This window comes from Haliotis rubra, unplaced genomic scaffold (assembly GCF_003918875.1).
Source record: "Haliotis rubra isolate DU_JTF1 unplaced genomic scaffold, ASM391887v1 Scf170, whole genome shotgun sequence".
Taxonomy (NCBI): Eukaryota; Metazoa; Mollusca; class Gastropoda; order Lepetellida; family Haliotidae; genus Haliotis; species Haliotis rubra.
Window position 1 is genome coordinate 1,534,573 of NW_025765670.1, and position 25,178 is coordinate 1,559,750.

Here is a 25,178-nt window from a genome sequence, read left to right on the forward strand (position 1 = left end):
ATAATAATCATAACATTGTCATGATTTATATGATTAAGAAATTGATGTTCCTACTTTAAGTTAAAGACTTTATTCAGAATGACCATTGAGATTATTTGTGAACAGAACCAAAAGATCTTTCAGAATACCAAACAGAATCTTTCTAATTATTTTTGTCAAGGTGGGAAGTGCTTGTGTTTCTATAACATGCTTTAGCTTCAATTGTGATGAGATTCCTTTAGTGTTATGTAACCAAAGTCTTATCCCCATTTCCTAGTGTTTGGTTTGGAGTGTAATCTTCTCTGATTGCTATTATGTTTTTTCGCTTGTTTTGCGATTATATTTGCATGATATGAAAATGTTGCATCAATATAATATTATTATCTCCATGTATGACCTTTATATGTAACTCCTAAATATTTTTGTCATTGTTATGTTTTTTGCTTTGCTATTTTTGTTAATTTTACCTATTTTGCCATGTTTGTTACATTCTCGGTTATACAGTGTATTATACAATCGTCGTTAGTGGGAGGGGAAGGGATATTTTGTAAGGAGACTGGATGTTTCTCAGCTACTGCAGGTAAAATAGATATTATTTATTAATTAAAACTATGAGTCTAAGTAAACCTTTGTAAACAATTTTAGCATAATGTATTTTTTTTGGCAGAAAGGTTATTTTTTTCAGCAGTCTGAAGCATAATTATTGTTTTTTAAAAAAAATTCGAAGGTAATCCTTTGGGGATTGAATTCCAGGCACCAATCCCTCCCATCTCAATCAGTCCTTAATTATGATGGTTTGTCGGTATCCTTGTCATTGGTTTCCCTGACGACAGGTTTATCTCATTGTTAATAAGTAAGTTGAAATACGAAGTCATTTTGTGATCAAGAAATTTATGGTTAATTCTGTTTTATATACTCATGGAAACAAATAAAGGAGCACACGAAAGTGCAAGTGTTCCTATACTCTATTCTGGGTTTCTTGTCATGCTTGAATCATGAAAATCTGGAAATAAATATAGGAACACTTGTACTTTCATGTTTTCCCTTATTCGTTTCCTTGAGTATAATTGTTCTACAAGATCTGTCTCACATATATTGTGGATTTGTAAGTGATAATTAACTGGTCGTTTGGTATGCACTATGTTCTGTTGGATAACAACTAGGACTGGCTGAAAAGATCGATAATCTCAAATATCATTGATGGGAATAGTTATTAGCAAATGATCGCTATGAAATGTGTCAGAAAGTATACATGAACTATTATGATGAAATGTAGTGTTAATTTACTCACACATTGCACAAAATTAGGTCTTTATTCATAGGCTGCTTCATAACTATCTTCAGGAGCTGTTTTGTTAGTAATCCATACATATACTATTCACACTTTGCTAAGGATCAAATCATTGATTCAACAGAAAACTATGATGTGGGGTCTAATTTGGTTTAAATATCTAAGCTTATTGTAAGCATGGATCCTAGGTTTCAGTATGTCACTGCATCTTGTGGATCCCATACCTGCTATTGACAGGTGTTGTGTACTTGTCAATGACTCGTTCAATGATTTGCAAAATGGTTGATTGGTGCCATGAAAAACATTTTTATGGTTACTCATGTAAGTGCATAAGGTTAGATTAAAGTGGCTGTTTGCCTAAAGAAGGGTTACCATATCATTATTTATCTAGTTTTAAATGGATACAATTTCAAATTATAAATCTATGTTTAAGTAAAGTTTGGAATTTTTGTGATCCTTAGCAAAGTGTGAGTAGTATAAATATCTCACCACTTACCAGTGATGTGAAATATGTTGATCTTGGAATTTTTATCAAAGTTACTTCTCCGATATTTACTGATAATCAATCAATATTTATTAAGTGATTATCGATCTTTATTATCTCTCTTGATAGCCAGTCCTACGAACAAGTGTCAGTGATGTATTTAGGACATTACATTGTGTACAGACCTTCATTGCTTGGGGGATATGTGTAATGTACATTTTCTGAAAATATTCAATATATACAGCTTGCATTTGCAGTTGTCATGTTTTACTAAATTGTCATATACATAATCAATCTTTTTTTAAGTTTCTGAATAATCAAGTTGTTATTCTTTTTACATGTATGCAAAACTACAATTATAAATGAAACCATATTTTTCTTGACTCTTGACATTTACATGATGGTGTTATGTTGAGCAATTTTTGAGACAGAAGTGACTGTTCATATGGAAAATAATACCGATGTATTGGCGAGTGTAATAATTTGGTTCCAGAAAGTGGAAAGTATTCATAGCAATGGTATGCAACACATTGATATTTTAGATTCTAGTAAATTCATAATCATCTTAGTCAAGGTTATGTGTGTTTTATATTCATATTTACTTATCAGACCGTAGTTTGAGTGGAGCAACTATTTGGCTGATTAAACAGTGACACCAAAATGGCAATTAGGTGAAGTACTATTGTTTGTGTCTTCTTCATCAGTACCTAGAATCTGTTTGCAGTGAAAACGTATCAGTGAATTGCACTTTAAACAAAAATGTAAATCGAATAAAGTTAAATTAAGATTACGAATCCTCATAATTCTACCTTGCCAATTGAACATTTAAATCTTAGATTTTTATTCAACTTATGAAAAAAATTGTTTATCAAACAATCATAGTTTCAAATCGCTTATATTGGTTTGTATTACATGGGGGTAAGCGCAGTAGTTGGAACAGTGAAACAAATGCATGTGCGGTACGTGATGAGCGTTAACTTAGACCAACCCTACTTGATCTTGGTGTTTCATTTTATGTGCATAGCCCCTTGTAATACAAACCAATAATACCGATTTGAAACTATGATTGTTTGTTAAACAACTTTCATCCCAAGTTGAATAAAATTCTGAGATTTAAATTTTCAAATGGCAAGGTAAAACTATGAGGATTCGCAATCTTAATTTCACTTTATTTGATTTACATTTTTGTTTAAAGTGAAATTCATCGGTACGTTTTCACTGCAAACAGACTATAGTGACGGTCATCATTGAGACTCCATCATTCTGTCTTTACATGATATAAAGTTATTGTAATGTTTCAATATTTGGAAGATGTTGGTTTAATTTAACTGTTAGTGTATGAACACTCAAATAATCTTTAAAACTATTTGATCTGATTTATGTAATGTGTCGTAAGATTAAGATGATATTACACCCCGGGTTAGAATTGGTCTTCACGACTAAAGGGATGGGGCGGTCAGGCTTGCTGACTTGGTTGACACATGTCATTGTATCCCAGTTGTGTAGATCGATGCTCATGCTGTTGATCACTGGATCGTCTGGTCCAGACTCGATTATGTAGTGACCACTGCCATGGAATAATTGCTTAGTGTAGCTTTAAAAAACAAACAAACATGATACATGTATCACACAAATTTGACGTCAGAGGCTTACAAGATACATTTTCTATAATTCATGGTAAAATATATAGTCTTGATTATTCCTGAAAACAGTTTCTTACAAATGTAAAAAGCAAAACGGAAGTGAAATTTTGAGTTCATACCAGGTGTGTGGGAAAAGAGTTTGTGAAGAAACTTGTTAAAGAAATGACAGCTGTTATTGGAGAAGGATGGGCATTGAAATTTCCTCCAAGGAACTGACCATTTTCTGAAACAGTACTCTTGTTGGTCGCTGCAACAATATTCAGTATCTTCTGAAGCAGCTATTTCAGGAGGCAGCCATGTTTTATTCCCCATGCATCTCTATATGAGGCCAAACTGTATATTCCAAAATTATCTTGGAACAAAATGTTACAAAATTGTCTATATTGGATAATCGCTAATTCAGCTTGATTGACAATGTTCTTCTTTCTTCCGAAATGGAATAATGACTTGTTAGGAACTATTAATGTTATGTTAGCAGTATTGGGGTATGCCAAATGACTGTTTTAATGCTTTGGAGGTAAAAAAAGGGTTCTCAAAATGGTGCCCTAAAATTAGCATGGCAGACATCACATGCCGTAAATGTGAAGTTGGTGGTTTTTTTTAGTTGTTCCACATGATCTCATGACAAAAAGTAATATATCCTTTGGTCTTAGACATGGAGCATGTTTTGGTCCTAGAATTGAGGTATGAGAATAGCGAGGTGTGTTTTGACCTTTGTAGACTTTGTAATATGGTAGTGTAGACATTATACAGTGTATACTGTTAGAGAAAATGCTGATGTGGTGATATAAACACATTATACAGTGTATACTGTTGGAGAAAATACTGATGTGGTGATATGAACACATTATACAGTGTATACTGTTGGAGAAAATACTGATGTGGTGATATGAACTGATGTGGTGATATAAACACATTATACAGTGTATACTCTTAGAAAAATGCTGATGTGGTGATATGAACACATTATACAGTGTATACTGTTGGAGAAAATGCTGATGTGGTGATATGAACACATTATACAGTGTATACTGTTGGAGAAAATGCTGATGTGGTGATATGAACACATTATACAGTGTATACTGTTGGAGAAAATACTGATGTGGTGATATGAACACATTATACAGTGTATACTCTTAGAGAAAATGCTGATGTGGTGATATAAACACATTATACAGTGTATACTCTTAGGAGAAAATGCTGATGTGGTGATATGAACACATTATACAGTGTATACTCTTAGAGAAAATGCTGATGTGGTGATATAAACACATTATACAGTGTATACTCTTAGAGAAAATGCTGATGTGGTGATATAAACACATTATACAGTGTATACTCTTAGAGAAAATGCTGATGTGGTGATATGAACACATTATACAGTGTATACTCTTAGAGAAAATGCTGATGTGGTGATATGAACACATTATACAGTGTATACTCTTAGAGAAAATGCTGATGTGGTGATATGAACACATTATACAGTGTATACTCTTAGAGAAAATGCTGATGTGGTGATATGAACACATTATACAGTGTATACTCTTAGAGAAAATGCTGATGTGGTGATATGAACACATTATACAGTGTATACTCTTAGAGAAAATGCTGATGTGGTGATATGAACACATTATACAGTGTATACAGTGAAGCCCCGTTAGTCCGGACTCCGATAATCCGGATGTCTCGCCTCCCGGGCGATTTCAGCTTGTTACCAATCTATGCCTATATAATTTGCCTCGATAATCCGGAAATTCGGTTTCCGGAACCGGACGGTAAGTAGCTGTCACCAATCAGTAAAATAAACAGTAAATTGCTTCACAGTCCGGACGCTGTAAGTCGTGTTCACGAACCGTAACAACACCGCCCGGCGATGTTTACTTAATTAACTGGCGAAATGACTTAGCGAAATGTGACCAATACCACGTCTCATTTTCAACCGATGGATGCAGGAATAATTCGGACATTCAAGGCATACTACAATAGATCGCTTGTTAGACATTACCTCACCTGTGCTGAGGAAGGACGTGATCAGACACGTCGGATCAACATGCGGATGTCACTCGGTAAAATTATTGATGTGATGAATTAAGCTTTACATTAAATGCTTATTTGTTTTATCCAGATTCGTGTCGTTTTTGTAATCCTTAGGAAAGCAACTTGGGTCTTGATTCAGTAGTCCGGACTATTCGCAATCCGGACGAATTTACTGAGAAACGCAACCGTCCGGATTAACGAGGCTTCACTGTACTCTTAGAGAAAATGCTGATGTGGTGATATGAACACATTATACAGTGTATACTCTTAGAGAAAATGCTGATGTGGTGATATGAACACATTATACAGTGTATACTCTTAGAGAAAATGCTGATGTGGTGATATGAACACATTATACAGTGTATACTCTTAGAGAAAATGCTGATGTGGTGATATGAACACATTATACAGTGTATACTCTTAGAGAAAATGCTGATGTGGTGATATGAACACATTATACAGTGTATACTCTTAGAAAATGCTGATGTGGTGATATGAACACATTATACAGTGTATACTCTTAGAAAAATGCTGATGTGGTGATATGAACACATTATACAGTGTATACTCTTAGAAAAATGCTGATGTGGTGATATGAACACATTATACATTGTATACTCTTAGAGAAAATGCTGATGTGGTGATATATATACAGTGTATACTCTTAGAGAAATGCTGATGTGGTGATATAAACACATTATACAGTGTATACTCTTAGAGAAATGCTGATGTGGTGATATAAACACATTATACAGTGTATACTCTTAGAGAAATGCTGATGTGGTGATATAAACACATTATACAGTGTATACTCTTAGAGAAAATGCTGATGTGGTGATATGAACTTATACAGATGTGGTGTGGTGATATGAACACATTATACAGTGTATACTCTTAGAGAAAATGCTGATGTGGTGATATGAACACATTATACAGTGTATACTCTTAGAGAAAATGCTGATGTGGTGATATGAACACATTATACAGTGTATACTCTTAGAGAAAATGCTGATGTGGTGATATGAACACATTATACAGTGTATACTCTTAGAGAAAATACTGATGTGGTGATATAAACACATTATACAGTGTATACTCTTAGAGAAAATACTGATGTGGTGATATAAACACATTATACAGTGTATACTCTTAGAGAAAATACTGATGTGGTTATATGAACACATTATACAGTGTATACTCTTAGAGAAAATACTGATGTGGTGATATAAACACATTATACAGTGTATACTCTTAGAGAAAATACTGATGTGGTTATATGAACACATTATACAGTGTATACTCTTAGAGAAAATACTGATGTGGTGATATAAACACATTATACAGTGTATACTCTTAGAGAAAATACTGATGTGGTGATATAAACACATTATACAGTGTATACTCTTAGAGAAAATACTGATGTGGTGATATAAACACATTATACAGTGTATACTCTTAGAGAAAATACTGATGTGGTGATATAAACACATTATACAGTGTATACTCTTAGAGAAAATACTGATGTGGTGATATAAACACATTATACAGTGTATACTCTTAGAGAAAATACTGATGTGGTGATATAAACACATTATACAGTGTATACTGTTGGAGAAAATGCTGATGTGGTGATATGAACACATTATACAGTGTATACTCTTAGAGAAAATGCTGATGTGGTGATATGAATGCTCCCCTGCTCATTCCTTGCTTTGTGACATCTCTGGAATATTTGTTAACTTTTGATAATAATAACCTAACATTTCCATTTGCTCAGACACATTTTATTGTTTGTTTATGGGAATGTTTTGATATGATGTCTTTCATCTAAATGAAGTAGTAATCACAGTTACTTGGTATTGTCCTAACAGTTACATCATATAGCCTTAACAGTTACTTGGTATTGTACTAACAGATACTTGGTATAGTCCTAACAGATACTTTGTATTGTCCTAACAGATACTTGGTATTGTCCTAAGTTACATCATATAGTCTTAACAGTTACTTGGTATTGTCCTAAGTTACATCATATAGTCCTAACAGTTACTTGGTATTGTCCTAACAGATACTTGGTATAGTCCTAAACAGATACTGTCCTAACAGATATTTGGTACAGTCCTAACAGATACTTTGTATAGTCCTAATAATCACTGGTGATTATGTGTGGTGTGTAAAATATGTAATGTGTTGCTTTCTAACATCTGCTTCCTCGCTGCATGTGAATCTTTAGTCTGTGCACATGCATCCTTAAGCTTGCTGAGTGCTTGTCAATCCTTAAGCTTGCAGAGTGCTTGTGAATCCTTAAGATTGCTGAGTGCTTGTGAATCCTTAAGATTGCTGAGTGCTTATGCAGATTAAGCTTGTTTAGTGCTTATGCAGCCTTAAGCTTGCTGATTGCACATGCATCTTTAAGCTTGCTGAATGCACACGCATCTTTAAGCTTGCTAAGTGCACATGCATCCTTAAGCTTGCTGAGTGCACATGCATCCTTGAGCTTGCCGAGTGCACATGAATCCTTAAGTTTGCTGAATGCACATGCATCGTTAAGTTTGCTGAGTGCACATGCATCCTTAAGCTTGCTGAGTGCACATGCATCCTTAAGCTTGCTGATGCACATGCATCCTAAAGTTTGCTGAGTGCATGTGCATCTTTAAGCTTGCTGAATGCATGTGCATCCTTTAGCTTGCTAAGTGCACACGCATCATTACGCTTGCTGATGCACATGCATCCTTAAGCTTGCTGAGTGCACATGGGGCGTTAAGGTTGTGCACATATTGTCTTATTGAAGCTGAATTTCATCAGCAGCTGAAGGTTTTCTCCTTCTTGAGAATAGTTAACACTCAGGTGAGCATTTCGTTTTTATACAGTGTCTTACATCAATGATTTCCCTTGCCTTGGCCTGTTTACCCTAGGAATCCAATGAGGACAGTCTTTATGGGCATTTAGAAGATCAATGTAAACATGAAACTATTACATGAATTATATATATATATATATGACCATATATTTGCCAGTGCTTCAATTTTTTAATTTCTTTTTTTGAATAACATGGTTTTTCAAGAGTAGTAATATTCATTTTGACAGCTTTATTCAAACTCTGTAATGTGTATATTTTATAGTCAGAATATTCTTTTTCGGTGTTATCAGTACAGAGACTATGCAAGATGATTTAAGTGTTTATTTAGCAGTAGTTGGCGACACATTGTTCAGACAGTAACCTGTATCAAGTTACATGCATGTGAAATACCTGTAGGTCATGTTACATATAGCTGTAACATTACCTGTAACAACCTGTGTATACCCACAATAATCAGTGTAAACACAATAGAAGTGATGATTCCATACCTGTTTTAACATGTTGTAGGTATAATAAAGCTTTTAAGTTTACTAATGTTGATTCTTTGAAATACAATTTGTTCAGCTATTCTTAATCAACATGAGAAAGGTATGATACTTTATGGATCATCAGGATGACAACTTCTTATTTTATTCTGATGTACAACCATTGTCAAGCAAGATTGAAGTACTACAGCACATCATTATTCATCAACTTCTAAAATGCGACCAAGGTCCGGGTTAGAATGAACCTTCAGTAACCCATGCTTGTCGTAAGAGGCGGCTAACGGGATCGGGTGGTCAGGCTCTCGGGCTTGGTTGACACATGTCATCGGTTCCCAAGTGCGCAGATCGATGTTCATGCTGTTGATCACTGGATTGTCTGGTCCAGACTCGATTATTTACAGACCGCCGCCATATAGCTGGAATATTGCTTAGTGTGGAGTAAAACTAAACTCACTCACTTCTAAAATGCCAATGAAACAGATTCTTTATTATCGTATGGTGTGGAGCTGTTTTCTGACCATGAAACAACTATGGAGTTCAGTATCTTTCAACAGAACTTGGCAGATATATTAGGCAAATTTTGAAATGGTGCCTTTTGCTATTTACAGATTTTTGGCATTTATATTACTCATAGTTTCCATCGAAACGATTTGGACTTAGTCTAAAAGAAATTCAAGCTGGACTTTAAGTAACTGTCAGATGATTTGTTCTTTCAAATTTGTGGGGGCCGGGGATATGTCATCTTCTGATGACTCTTGTTTATCATGTTTAACTGTTCATCAGTAACATCGTATCCCTATTGCGTAGAACGATGCTCATGATGCTGATCACGTGATTGTCTGCCATATGGCTGGAATATTGCTGAGTGCGGTGTTAAACAACAAACCAGTAACCAGTTGTACATCAGTTAAGACAGGACATAGTGATAGCCAACTTAATTGTTCTGTTATGATGGAATGAGTATGCTTCACGACATTTTAGCAAACATCCAGCAAAATAAGGGTCACCAGAAATGGGCTTCACACATACCATGTGGTGATTCGAACTCGGACCTTTGCTGTGACGAGTGAACGTTTTCCCCACAAGGCTACCCTACCACTCCCCAGACTTAAGGAGAAGGCAAACAAGGCTGTTGAATCGAACTTTTATTTCGTGAACAAATATTGATGTATTCTGAGGTGGATGCAGTGTATCCTGTCAGTTATCTATTGTCCTGCTGAGACCCGTGACGATCCGGGTTAGAATTGGTGTTCAGCAACCAATGCTTGTCGAAAGAGCCGGTCAGACTCACTGACTTGATTGACATGTTCCCTATCACAACTACGTAGATCGATGCTCACGATGTTGATCAGTGGATTGTCTGGTCCTGCCTCTATGATTTACAGACCGCCGCCATATAGCTGGAATATTGCTGAGTGTGGCGTAAAACATCAACCAAACTAACCTATAGAGAAACTGGAACCTCTGTAGAAATTGCCCAGGAATCCGGGCTATATTTGACCGCCTCCGTGGTGTAGTGGTTAGAGCGTCCGCCCGGAGAGCGGAAGGTCGCGGGTTCGATCCCCGACCGCGTCATACCAAAAGACGTTAAAATATGGTACTTGTTGGTCACTGCCTGGCGCTCGGCATTAATGGGTACAACAAGGACTGGTCGGCTCGGAGTCAGTATAATGTGTCTGAGTGGGGGTATTCATGCTTCACTGCGGCATGGTATCTCAGTGGGCTAGCACTATAAAACCAGCTTAAGTCTGGGCTAGTACAAGCAGCCGCACATACACATACACACGCATTCACGTCGTCATATGAGCGAAATATTCTCAAGCACGACGTTAAACCCAATTTCACCTCACCTCACCTCACCGGGCTATGTTTTAGTCTTGAGCAACCAATGCTTGTGACGGAATGGATCAGGTGATCATGCTGGTGGACTAGGCTGCTAGCGTCAAGGTATTCTGGAGTATTTACGGACTGCATTACCAAAGTCCGTTATGGATGATAGTGTCTTTTAACAACAGTAGCATTACCAATACTGTCAGTACTTTTGTCATGTGATGATCAGTAAATATCAATAATCGATTTGTAATGATGGATTTTATAACTTGTGGAGAAACATATGCAACAATTTCTTTTATCTGTAAAAAATTACAATAACATTAGTACGACTCCTTCAAACTCATAGTTAAAATCTGTTGGTCACACCTGGTTGGTTTGTGTGTGCAGCCTCATAAAGGGTTGTCTGTTTCTCATCACAATAGAAGTATTTTTACAGGCATAAAACAAATTAGTCACCTCTTGATTGATCAGTTGAATATAACCGGAGCACAGTTTGCTTAGGGCAGTTTCACCGATAAGACGTCAAAATTGGACAAACTTCGTTGAGCTAAATGAAATATTCTTATCTTTTCGACATCAACCCCAAGTTGCTGAATGATGATATGGGAATTAGAAGGAATGGGGTTGTCAAAATTACATGACAATAGCTTATACCCAAAGCCGAAAATGAGTCGAGTTTGGTTTAACAGGTTTATCAGTGTTCCAGTTCATTCCAGTTTCATTCTTGGTGTGGCAAGAGTGAGTGAATATGGTTTTACGCCGCTTTTGCAATATTCCAGCAATATCATGGCGGGGGACACCAGGAATGGGCTTAACACTTTGTACCCACGTAGGGAATCAAACCCGGGTCTTCGGCGTGACAAGCGGACGCTTTAACCATGAGGCTACCCCACCGCCCCCTTGTGGAACATGAAAATACAGTGGCACCACGCCGTCGTTGACATTGACCAAAATGTGACAGCCCCCGTGATCCAGGTAAAATATGAACAGTGACCTATAATTTACAAAAGCTAAAACAAAACTTAAACCACTAGGGAAAGTTATGCCCATTGTTCTTGGAAGTGTCTTTTTAGCATAACTGCCCTAATAATCGAACCCGGGTCTTCAGCGTGACGATCGAACACTTTAACCACTGGGCTACCCCACCGCCCCTGAAACATAAAAGCGCCAGAGTGAGTGAGTCGAGTAGTGATGTTAAAGCCACGTCTTCACGTAACACTGGTACTGCGTTGGTACGTTGGGAATCAAACCCGGCATTCAGTGTGAAGAGCCAACGCTTTAGCCACAAGGCTACCCAACAACCCCATACTATGTCACCAGGAGTAATGCCTAAATATAACGTAGGTATTTACACCCCGGCTGGTGCGTATTACGCTTGATGAATTACTTGAACTCCTAACACCGTGTTCAAAGTATCATATTTCATAGATACAATTGCCAACCGTTTCAGCTTAAACAATCGACTCCTCGGTCACTGTAACCCCACAGTTTGCTTGCGGTAATGTTTTGTTGCAGTCTCTGTTTAAGGAAATCCCGTGACGTCAGACAATTTCGTGGAAGTCGTTTTACTGCGTACGGGGACTTCACCAAGGAGACACCCATGTGTTTAAGTCATGTGGAACACAAGTATGGATTCATAGACACTACACATCTTGCTGATTTACGAGAATTATCTAAAAGAACAGCATCTGATCCGAGGGCAAGGTGAGTGGGGCTGCATCGAGCTGCCTCAAACCATACAACAGCGCATTGAGCGTGTGCTGTTCCTCCAGGCAACGCCATTATTATTACACACGAGGTAACGTTTGCCTTTGAATAATGAATCCTCGCTAGGTTCGGTGAATCTACTATCGTTACCTTCTTGGTCTGAAGGGAGACACCCCCGATATTGGGGTGGAAGGAGTTTGTAAAATTCGGGTGGATCACCGATATCGTGACCTTGCAGTTACTGCGGTGATATCTCACCTCGTTTACACATACCGTTCCATACCTGTCTGGGTTAAGCAACAAACCGCGAATTCACTCAACTGAACAAACTCAATGTGACTATTACAGTGCTGCAGGGTATGAAGAAAAGGAGATTGTACTTGTTACCTTGTCTGACGTGACTTAATTGTATCACGCTAGTTGAAAGAGTCAACTTAATTGTATCATGCTAGTAGAAGGAGACAACTTAATTGTATCAACTTAATTGTATTATACTAGTAGAAAGAGGCGACCTAGCTGCATCATGCAAGAAGAAAGAGGCGACTTTTTGCATCATTCTAGTAGAAAGAGGCGAGTTAATTGTATCATACTAGTTGAAAGAGTCGACTTAATTGTATCATACTAGTTGAAAGAGGCGACTTAATTGTATCATGCTAGTAGAAAGAGTCGACTTAATTGTATCAACTTAATTGTATTATACTAGTAGAAAGAGGCGACTTAATTGTATCATACTAGTTGAAAGAGTCAACTTAATTGTATCATGCTAGTAGAAGGAGAGAGGCGACTTAATTGTATCAACTACCATAGTAGTGAAAGAGGCGACCTAATGCATCATGCAAGTAGAAAGAGGCGACTTAATCGTATCATACCAGTTGAAAGAGGCGACTTAATTGTATCATACCAGTTGAAAGAGACGACTTAATCGTATCATACCAGTTGAAAGAGGCGACTTAATTGTATCATACCAGTTGAAAGAGATGACTTAATCGTATCATGCCAGTTGAAAGAGGCGACTTAATTGTATCATGTCCGTTAAAATGGACTTCATTGTATCATGGTGGAAGGAAAGGCAACTTAATTGTATCGTGTTAAAGGGGCGACTTAATTTGTTCATGCTGGTAGCTAATCTTCAAGAGGAAATAAACCATCTCAAAGAAGCGTTCATTAACCTCAATGATTATCCACCCCAATTAGTCAACAGGACACTTGTTTCAACCCTTTCACCATCAACTAAGTTGCCAAGACCAGAGCCAGCACCGATAAAATCTGTATCCCCTACATTGGCAAGACCTCAATCACAAGGGGGTGGTTTACAAAATTGACTGTAACTGTGGACAATCATATATTGGCGAAACATCCAGGCCAATCAACACCAGAGTGAAAGAGCACCAGGCGTCAACAACCAAATCTGACAACAAATCAGCTATCTCAGAACACATTTAGACCAATCCTAATCACCAAATCAACCGGAAAGAATACACTATACTGGCCACCAACCAACCTGACTTCACCAAACGAAAACTAACTGAAGCCATCCACATCAAAAGACACCGACCCCTGATCAACAGAGATCAAGGCTATTTCATCCCCTCAGCATAGGACGAACTCATCAACCAACCCTAACTGCTTGTGCAACTTGTATAAACATGTCCAATCCCTCTGTACATCCCACTAGCTTCTAATGTTATCCATTGTCACTGGCTTCTACATGTAATCCCTTATCATCACATTGTTAGTGTACTTCCCTATTAACTTCTTGTTGTTCTTGTTAACTATTTTCAACCTGTTTCAGTCTGACTCATACCTCCTTGGCAACGCTACAAGAATCTGAATCGAAACCTCGCATCATCCGAATAAAGAAGCTGTTCATCCATAAAGTTTGTCCTTATCTGTTTTGTCCAACTTCTAAACATGACACTGAAAGAAGTTAGCCAAAGGAAAGGCGACTTGTATCATGCTAGTAGAGAGTCCTGACTTAATTGTATCACCTACTAGTTGAAAGAAATCTTGCTTCTGATAGTTAAGACTGGTTTTAGTTTTGCATTGCATTGACGTTCTATATGTCTCATCTCCCACCTCAGCCAGCAAGGTGTGGACGGTCGAAAACAAAAATAGTCTTGCATAAATGATGAAGATCGAGTCACTAGCTCCGAAATTTGTTATATTAAATATTGATGGAGAAAGATTAAGTTGAGCTGTTTTGTATTAGTGGAGGGTAAGGGTGATCTTGTATTAGCTATGATTGTCTATGTTAAAGTATAGAGACACCTATGGACCCTGTTCATCATGGATGCTGAAGTTGAAAGAGGCCCATTTCTTGACTTATTTGCACTCTTTGAGGCTCTGAATTCAAAGTACCTTGTGAGAGGTTTAAGAAATCATGAAATGGAGATCGATCAATGTTAATTGTATCATACTAGTTGAAAGAGTCGACTTAATTGTATCATACTAGTAGAAAGAGGCGACTTTATTGTATCATACTATGTGAAAGAGTCGACTTAATTGTATCATACTAGTTGAAAGAGGCGACTTAATTGTATCATGCTAGTAGAAAGAGTCGACTTAATTGTATCAACTTAATTGTATTATACTAGTAGAAAGAGGCGACTTAATTGTATCATACTAGTTGAAAGAGTCAACTTAATTGTATCATGCTAGTAGAAGGAGACGACTTAATTGTATCAACTTAATTGTATTATACTAGTAGAAAGAGGCGACCTAGCTGCATCATGCTAGTTGAAAGAGTCAACTTAATTGTATCAGGCTAGTAGAAGGAGACGACTTAATTGTATCAACTTAATTGTATTATACTAGTAGAAATAGGCGACCTAGCTGCATCATGCAAGTAGAAAGAGGCGACTTATTTGCATCATTCTAGTTGAAAGAGGCGACATAATTGTATCATACTAGTTGAAAGAGTCGACTTAATTGTATCATACTAGTAGAAAGAGGCGACTTTATTGTATCATACTAGTTGAAAGAGTCGATTTAATTGTATCATACTAGTTGAAAGAGGCGACTTAATTGTATCATGCTAGTAGAAAGAGTCGACTTAATTGTATCAACTTAATTGTATTATACTAGTAGAAAGAGGCGACTTAATTGTATCATACTAGTTGAAAGAGTCAACTTAATTGTATCATGCTAGTAGAAGGAGACGACTTAATTGTATCAACTTAATTGTATTATAGTAGTAGAAAGAGGCGACCTAGCTGCATCATGCAAGTAGAAAGAGGCGACTTTTTGCATCATTCTAGTTGAAAGAGGCGAGTTAATTGTATCATGCTAGTAGAAAGAGTCGACTTAATTGTATCATACTAGTAGAAAGAGGCGACTTTATTGTATCATACTAGTTGAACGAGTCAACTTAATTGTATCATACTAGTTGAAAGGGGCGACATAATTGTATATTGCCAGTTGAAAGAGGCGACTAAATTGTATCATACTAGTTGAAAGAAGCGACTTATGTGTATCATGTTAGTAGAAAGAAGTGACTTAATTGTACCATTCTAGTTGAAAGAGGCGACTAAATTGTATCATGCTAGTAGAAAGAGACGACTTAATTGTTTCAACTTAATTGTATCAAACTAGCTGAAAGGGGCAACTTGATTGTATCATGCTATTAGAAAGAGTCAACGTAATTGTATGATGCTAGTAGAAAGAGGCGACTTATGTGTGTCATGTTAGTAGAAAGAGGTGACTTAATTGTACCATGCTTGTTAAAAGAGGCGACTTCATTGTATCATACTGGCTGAAAGAGGCAACTAAATTGTATCATGCTAGTAGAAAGAGTCAACGCAATTGTATGATGCTAGTAGAAAGAGACGATTTAATTGTATCAACTTAATTGTATCAAACTAGCTGAAAGAGGAGACATAATTGTATCATACTAGTTGAAAGATGCAACTAAACTGTATCATGCTAGTAGAAAGAGTCAACGTAATTGTATCATACTAGTAGAAAGAGTCAACGTAATTGTATGATGCTAGTAGAAAGAGACGACTTAATTGTATCAACTTAATTGTATCAAACTAGCTGAAAGAGGCGACTTGATTGTATCATACTAGTTGAAAGAGGCGACATAATTGTATCATGATAGTAAAAAGAGGCGACTTAATTTCATCATGCTAGTAGTAAGAATCCTCGTTCTTGTGGAATTGATACTTGTCAGGGGCGATCTAACCCAGGAAGAACTCTTGCTTCTGGGGATAGTTAAGACTGTTTTTTGTTTTGCTTTGACGTTCTATATGTCTCATCTCCCGCCTCAGCCAGCAAGGTGTGGACGGTCGAAAACAAAAATATACAGTAGAGAATGCTATGCCTTTAAATAGTCTTTAAATTAATAAATGATGAAGATAGAGTAACTATGCTTCTGAATTGTTTATATTAAATATAGATGGAGAATGATTAAGTTGAGCTGTTTTGTGTGAGTGGGGGGTATGTGGACTCTTGTGGAAAAATAATGATGAAGATAGAGTAACAATGCTTCTGAATTGTTTATATTAAATATAGATGGAGAATGATTAAGTTGAGCTGTTTTGTGTGAGTGGAGGGTATGTGGACTCTTGTGGAAAAATAATGATGAAGATAGAGTAACAATGCTTCTGAATTGTTTATATTAAATATAGATGGAGAATGATTAAGTTGAGCTGTTTTGTGTGAGTGGAGGGTATGTAGACTCTTGTGGAAAAATAATGATGAAGATAGAGTAACAATGCTTCTGAATTGTTTATATTAAATATAGATGGAGAATGATTAAGTTGAGCTGTTTTGTGTGAGTGGAGGGTATGTGGACTCTTGTGGAAAAATAATGATGAAGATCATTTCACGTCGGAATGCCGGAATGACGGTTGGTGGGAGATGGGAAACAAGGAAACAAATAAGGACAGCCTTACAGAATTACGACTTGACTGGAGATACTTGGGTGATCTTGTACTAAACAAACTTAGCGCTATGATTGTCTATGTTAAAGTATAGAGACACCTTAGCTCTATGGACCCTTTGTTCAACCACATACCTCACTTTGAAGCTGGACGCTGAAGGCCCGGGTTTGATTCCCACATGGTTACAATGTATGAAGCCCATTTGTGGTGTTCCCCGCCGTGATATTGCTGGAATATTGCAAAAAGCGGCGTAAAACCAAACTCACTCACTCACTGAATGTGTGTAGCCCATTTCTGGTGTTCCCCGCCGTGATATTGCTGGAATGTTGCAAAAAGTGGCGTAAAACCAAACTCAGTCACTTTGAGGTTGGGTCTGAATTCAAGTACCTTGTGAATGAGGTTTATGTAAGATCATGGTAAATGGAGATCATGTTATCAATGGAAAAGTGAATCGCAATACTGTTTTAGTAAAACAAGATTATTCCAATAACTACCCACATCAACGCTCATGTCTTCAACAACCCATGCTTGTCGTAAGAGGCGACGTGACCAGGGTTGTCTGGCTCGCAAATGTGACTAATGCGTACCATCGTATCCAAACGCTTAAAATTAGGTCAATGCTTTTTATTCCAGATAACGAACATGGCCGAGAGTCCTCGAAAGAAAACGCCTCCACGTCAAAAGGAAGCACCAACGAAAATAGGTACATGCACTTTATTTCACGCGAAGATCACTTCCATGAAGTAATATTGACAGTTACCATCCAGTTTTTACTAAATCCAATAAAATTGACAAGCTTCTAAAAGTTGTACATAAAGCTTTTTGCGGAGGCCTGCCATTGTTTACAACATTTTATGACAGGCCGGTCTCACTTAAAATATGTTTTCAGTGCTTGATATTTTTTAAGAAACATCCCCACACTGTTCACTGGTCAAGGTCGTCTCGAATATCAAGGTCAACTAACTACTGAAATGCATGATTTTTTTTCTTGAATTTACTGACTGTTTATACAGACTGTAAGTTCAATGAATGTTTTTTGGTATCTCATTTTACCTTAAATTCATATTACGTCTGTTTGGAGGCGTGGAAATGTCAGTATTATCGTTACCTACCGCAAATAAGGTTGTCAGACTGCATAATATTCAGTTTCATTAAAATCAGACCAAAGAAATGACAAAAGTCGACATTAGCTAAGATATGAGTTTCCTCCAGATAATTAGGTTGAACCTGGCGACATCCGTTTCAGACTACGCTTTGAATATAAATTTTGACAAAATGGTAATTTTTTTAATTACAGAGCAAAGAAGTGAAACTATCAATAACTACATCACGCTGAACAACCCGAATATTGTCCAAGTAGGAAGCGGAAATGTCGTTTTCAAAGAAGCCAAATCTCTACTGGATGATGACGAAAAGGGTGAGAGATATATATCTATAGTCATATCATTAGTCATCACCAATATTAACTTAGACATAATAGGTGTTGTTATGTCTGTTCGTTTTATCGCCATTGTCTGTAAATATCTTTGTCTGGACTACAGGATCCAGTGACAAAATCCCACACATCTCAAGAACGATGACCAACAATCAGGCAAATTATCGAACCTTTCATCAGATTCATTATAGTCCGTTTTACATAAAAATAGTTAGAGGTCACGCTTAAAAAGTATGGGAAGGGGGAAGGGGGGTCATTGATTTTGTACATGACATTCGGGGGTGGAGGTGGGGGTGTTACTTTTTGTACATAAACTTTAGGGGGAGGGGGCATTGACATTGTACATGCTTCTCCATAAAAATCATCATCACCCCTTCCCCAGGCATAGATAACGAACGGTCCCTTATTTTCTGAATGCAGCTTAACTGTTGCACGTCTGACTGAAAATGTATCAATCGTACATGTTCCCCACCTGCTGGGTTTATACATATATAAATGAAGAAGTTGGTTTCAACTCATCATTGATGTCCTCCTTAACGTTGAAAGAAATCACACACCTTTAAAATCAACTGTTCCTCCTTCCTTTATTCCCCTTCCATTTAACAATGTACACATAATAGGCTTCTTAAACAACTTTTCCAGTTATGGGTATAAATGTAACAAACAACATATATTGTAGTGTACATGGCATTTTATTGTACCGTATTGATAAAGAATGGACGATTCCTGATTTTGTCGTATTTTGCAATTCATTGTTCTCATTTGTAGACACACGGAATGCAAACGTCCGGATCGCATATATTTAAACATAAATTGTAATATTTATCGAGTTGCATGTGCTTAAAACAAATAATTCACAAAGAAACTAAAACAGATATATTTTCGTTACAGGAGGGTTAAGCAGGAATGATGTCTTTGTTGGCATGGTAAATAGCATAATCAATCCAACATGTTCCGAAAAAGCCATGGAGATGTCAATGAAAGTTGTTGAAGAACGCTTTACAAAGCAATATAAACGACATTGTGCCGAAGTCAAGTCATTCAAAGATGCTTATGGAGCGCCTCTTCGAACGTTCATTGAAGCTAATAGGGAATACTATGATATCTACTCAACAAAAGGCAAGTACAAAATCAGACTGAAAGGCAAAGACAGAGAGAAATCAAAGAAATCCAAAGAAGGGAAAACAGGGATGACATGTGTTCAGACAGATCCGAAACGGACCTTGCCTATGACGGAAGAAAGAAACGAGGACACAGAAGAGAAAGGCGAGGTTCAGAAACTTGGCGAAGCTTCTGGATGTACAACAGAAAACGTTCATCTTGAGGATGATTTGAACCCCGAGTCATGGCAGCAATCAAAGCCAAAACACAGCAAACGAAAACCGGTCCTGATGGATCACTCTGTGGAAGCTACTCAATCGGTTTCTCAAAGGGAGTCAAGTTCTTCTGCCAAAGAGGAATTATACAATTCTCAGAGGTTTATGGTTCGAGAACTGTTGAGGAAGGATGAAAGTGATGTACTTATATTTTACCCAGATGAATCAGCATACATGGATGGACAAGCTTTATTTATGCAGGATATAGTCTCTGTGGAATACTCCTTCGAGGCATAGATCATCTGTTGTATTAGGAGTTTGCTTGAACCAGACTAAACCACATTCCGTGGTTGGAATTCGGGTTCGAGCCAGTGATGATTTCTATCAAGCTCATTTCAACAAGGATCATTTTTCGATGATGCCCAATTTCAATTACAACGAAGTAGTGTACGAAGACAAAGTAATTGGTATTATTGAAGTGAAAAGCAGCCATGGACATGGCGTTCCTTCAGTTGTTACTAAAGACTTCACAGATAGTAACCTCACCCTCAGAACTGGTCAACTGTGGGTTAGGTCTGGGAGGCAAAATCGACTGAGTCTGCCCCAGGACTTTCTGACAGGCCAAATATATCAGTGGTTTGGTGGAACTGGCCAGATGTCTGTGTCTGCGCCGGTAGAAACAACTAGTCAAGCAATGCATAAGAGAGAGTTTGAATATCCTGATGAAGAATATCCAACAACAATCAAGAAAGGAGTGACAACGGCAGATTTTTGTTCTGCTGTAGATCACTTCAAAAAGGGACATTTTGTTTTGATTACAGGCAGTATACCCGAATGTGTGAGACATGTGGATAATTTGGCACTTGTGCCATGGCTAGCTGTGTATGACTTTGAGGAGTCCAGTAGAAACACGGGCTTGCTTTCTTGTTTAGAGGATGTCATAAAGAACAAGAGATATCTACATGTGTCAACATGGAAAGATTCCCCACAAGGTATTACAGAAAGTGGCACTCAGTGGATCTGTCTACGTGGACTTCGTGAAATACCAGACAGCCTAACGTCAAGGAACCCAAATAGCTGGTTTCAGCTTGTGAAAGGAAATCTGAATAGCACCTGCCTAAATCTGGCAAGATTTTCAGAAGATTACACAGTTCTTAGAGTAATTGTACTCTGGCCAGATGATGAAATACAAGCCCAATGTGTATACAAATTCCTGTGCAAGTTAAACGACCACTTCCATATTCAACCGAAGGTTATTATCTGCTTGTTACAAGAACTGAATTCAAGTGTTGGGAAAGTCTGTTTTACAGCTTCTTGAATCTGACTACAGTACCAACCTATTTCAGGTCAAGATTGATTTTGAAAGCCTTTGTCTATCTGCAGGAAATATGCTGAAGGACATTTCGAAACAAAGAGAAGTGGATTACTCGCTTCCAAAGTTAGAAAATCATATGCATGCTGACGTAACAGACAGAGATGCGGCTTGGCTACGTGAAGATTTAGTGGTTCTGTACTTGTCCAGTCCATACACTCAAGGGGAGACTGATATGGAAGAACTGAATGAAAAAGTAGATTCTTTCTTCAAGGGGGGCTCACTTCATTGGAGCGCTAGATATGCATTTGGAACAGCACACCTTGATGTTGAAAGGGAAATCATGAAATCTATCATTGAACATGTAGATCAGAAACTCATAACAGAATTTAGAAGTGCAACTGTCACAATATTCCATGCTCCCGGTGCTGGTGGAACAACACTGGCACAACGAATATTATGGGAGTTGAGAAAAAGATGTCCATGCTGTCAACTTAAACAGCGGCCTGGCATACTGATTGATGAAGTTTTGGCAAAAATACAATATCTCTACGATGTCTCTTGGCCTCCCAGTTGTCATACTGATTGATGGTGAAGATGAACCGCGTGTGAAACAAATTATGAAGAAACTGAAATCAGGATGCATCATTGTCCTCTATGCAAAGCGTTATCCTTATGCAATAAAAGAGCCACTTCGGCGCCCAAAAGACAACAAGTTTTGGTTGAGAGGAGAAGTAACAGAAGACGAAGCCAAAATCCTTTCAATAAAATTCTTAGAAAGATGTCAGGAAGATAGCAGAAAAAAGTACTGTCCAGAATGTGCAAAGACGTTCAACAGAAGACGAGGACTCATGTGATGTATGAATTTGGAATGGCAGTTTATCATCATGAGTTCAGAGGTATAGAAACATATGTGAAAGGGTATCTTCGGTTGGAAGAAAACCCCACGCGGGACCTCTTTCCATGGCAGAAGATCCTTGGTTATCTGTCGCTTGTATACTTCTATGGCCAGACTTCGGTGCCATGTCAAGTGTTCGCTCGTCTTTTGGGAAAACCGTCAAACTTTGACGTGTGTGTGGAAGACTTTCCATACCCAATTATGGAGTTCATTGTTGAAGATGCATCAGATGGACGTGAGAAGAACATAAGGATCAGCAATTACTATCTAGCAAAGGAAATTTTGGAACAGGTTTTGAATCGGTCAAACATCAGTCAGGGCAAAAAACTTCAAACTCTAAGCCGAAAAGCTAAGAACAATCTGAAGGTGTTTTGCCTTGAGTTTATATCCATGTTTAGTTCAAAGAAGACCAGATCATGTTTGACTGCTCACAATATCATCAAAATTCTTACGAGAACATTCATTTACAGGGACAACAGAGACGTTGGAGAGAATGAAGTTCAAATTAAGAAAAGACCTCTTTTTTCACAGCTCATATGTGACATTGACATGAATTCACCGTTTACTGGAAGATTGGAAGTTCTTAAGAAGCTATCATCTTCTTTTCCTGATGATCCGAATTTCCTTGCTCACCTTGGACGTTTCTATGCCCACTGCAGACCAGAAGAAGAGGACAAAGCAGAAAGGTGTTTTGAGGGTGCGCTCAGTCTGTGCGAGAAATGGAATGATGGCCAATGTACCCCTGTAACAGAGGAATGGAGGAAGCTGACGTTGATGCACATATACCATATGTACGGGACCATTTATCAACGCCGTGTTGGAAAATTCACAGGCAGAAGCTATGGAAGCAAACCAGAAATTGAGACAACACCAGAGGAGTTCAATCGTCGAATTGAAGAACTAGTGAGGGATGCAGACATAGCTTGTACCTATTTCACGCATTGCAGGCAAAATGCACCTTCAGGTTATGAAGAGTGTTATGGATATTCAAGCGAAATCCTTGTACGCCTGCAACTATGCGATTTCGTCAACAGAAACTACACCAATGGTGGAGTAACAGGCTTCTTAAGCAAACACGGTCACCATGGCGAACCCGTAGCAGAGTTTATCATAAACAGCATCACTGAGATTGAAGACATGATTCTTGAATGTTACAGCCTCATTCATCCTATAAATCTTGATCAAACATTCCATTCAGCTGTTCTTTGGCATGATCAGCTGTTTGAAAGAAACATGTTTGACATTCATAAACTTGGCAATATGTCAGTGATATCAAGGAGACTGCTGATAGCTGCAAATAAACTCAAATACTCCAGAAAAGGGCATCACAGTGTGTTTGAGATCAGTAACATTCCGAAAGCAGATGTAATTGAGTTCGTCAGTCTTTATGAAGAAAACTTCAAAGACGCATCCGTGATGGGAGACTTCAGCAAGAGACAGCTTGAGTCAGACTTCAAAGAATGGCTTGTTGCCATACGACACCCGCATTTCCCCACAGTTTATTCAGAACATGATGTCCTCAGTAAGGTCAGAAACTGGTATGAAACAATTCACAGCCCAACATCAACATACTACCTCTTTGTCTTGTTGAGTCTGGTTGGCTTTGGATCAACTGGTTCCAAAGGAAACAGTGAGAGCCTCCTTGAAGCCCAAATGCTAAAGGACGATATGGACAAATTAATCAAATCTGTCTCCAGACCAAGATATCCACAGGAATGGCTTGGAAAGAACAATTCTGGCATTAAGCGTCTAATACCCCAAAGCCGTTTATGTACCCAGATCGAAGGTAGGAACGTCCAGAGTGCCTCTCACAGCCTTCTTGTCTGCAAGGGAACGATTGCCCATCCGAACAGCAATAAATTGTCTGGATACATTGACTTAGATCTCGGCCAGAATTCTGTGCCAGTTAAGGTATTTTTCATTCCATTAAGAGCTAATTTGGTTGGAACTAGATTTGCTGGACAACGGGTTCAGTTTTATCTTGCGTTCTCATTTCACGGTAACGAAGCTTATAATGTTCAGGAACTAACAAAACACCAATGCTCGGTCTGTAGAAAGAAGACAGAGATACAGATGGATGAAGAAACAGTTCAGTGTTCATGTGGTGCTGTGGTGGAAAAGCATGTCGATTGAGTTGTGAACATTCAAAGACACAGACTTCCTTATGACCAAAAAGCATACGATTTTGGTTTATACCAGAGGCTCACATGAAAGGGGTGGACTGTCTTGAACTGCCCTTTTGATATCACTGTCTTTTTACGCCGCTTTTAGCAATATTCCAGCAATATCACGACGGGGAACACCTGAAATGGGCTTGACATATTGTACCTATGCTTTCGGCTTGACGAGCAAACGTTTTAACCAACAGCCTACCCCACCGCCCCCCGTTGTTAACTAACTCAAGTGCCTATGCGAGAGTCATCAGTTGTATGAAAATGTGAATGGCGGCATCATATCCCAGTTTTTATCCGTCAAATGCCAAGACAACAGCTGTATGGTGAAATAATATTTACTCTCCTGTGACAGTAACAGAAAAGAAATAATATTTTCAGTATAATGAATTTTAGTGTATCTCTTTTGACAATGTGGGTGGAAAGTGAATAATCAATGGCATTATGAAAGACTGCAACCTTGATATGCCGACTTTAAAATTCTTCAAAATTGTCAACCACGTAAACATGATCGTAGTCATCTGTGAGAGTTTCGTCAGAAAACGTTGTATGAATTATTGCTCATTACAATTGCACTTCTACTTGTACAAGGCTGAAACGTGGTAAATGTCGGATCTGAACAAATGTCTTGTAATGGCGATAGCTTAAAACTTTGATGCTTTGAGGAAACAGGAGTAACGTGTTTGCTTCTATTAGTAAAACTGCTCCTAAATGCCTCCAGGTATCCATCTACTTGTGAGATAACATGCAAAACGAAACAAAACTATGGTATCAAGGTTGAGCTCCATTCAAACGGCCCACGTGTGTGTGTGTGTGTGTGTGTGTGTGTGTGTGTGTGTGTGTGTGT

The 25,178-nt window shown here is 37.9% G+C and overlaps 1 protein-coding gene across 1 annotated transcript; it reads left to right on the top strand.

The window, feature by feature from the left end:
• Positions 1-11,581: 11,581 nt before the first annotated feature.
• Positions 11,582-25,168, top strand: LOC124272556. Its single transcript, XM_046707765.1, is given in 8 exon segments — positions 11,582-12,313; positions 17,833-17,902; positions 18,497-18,616; positions 19,526-20,241; positions 20,282-21,263; positions 21,265-21,818; positions 21,820-22,066; positions 22,069-25,168. Coding segments are annotated over 7 exon segments (4,905 nt in total). The 5' UTR covers positions 11,582-12,313; positions 17,833-17,841; the 3' UTR covers positions 24,294-25,168.
• Positions 25,169-25,178: the final 10 nt, after the last annotated feature.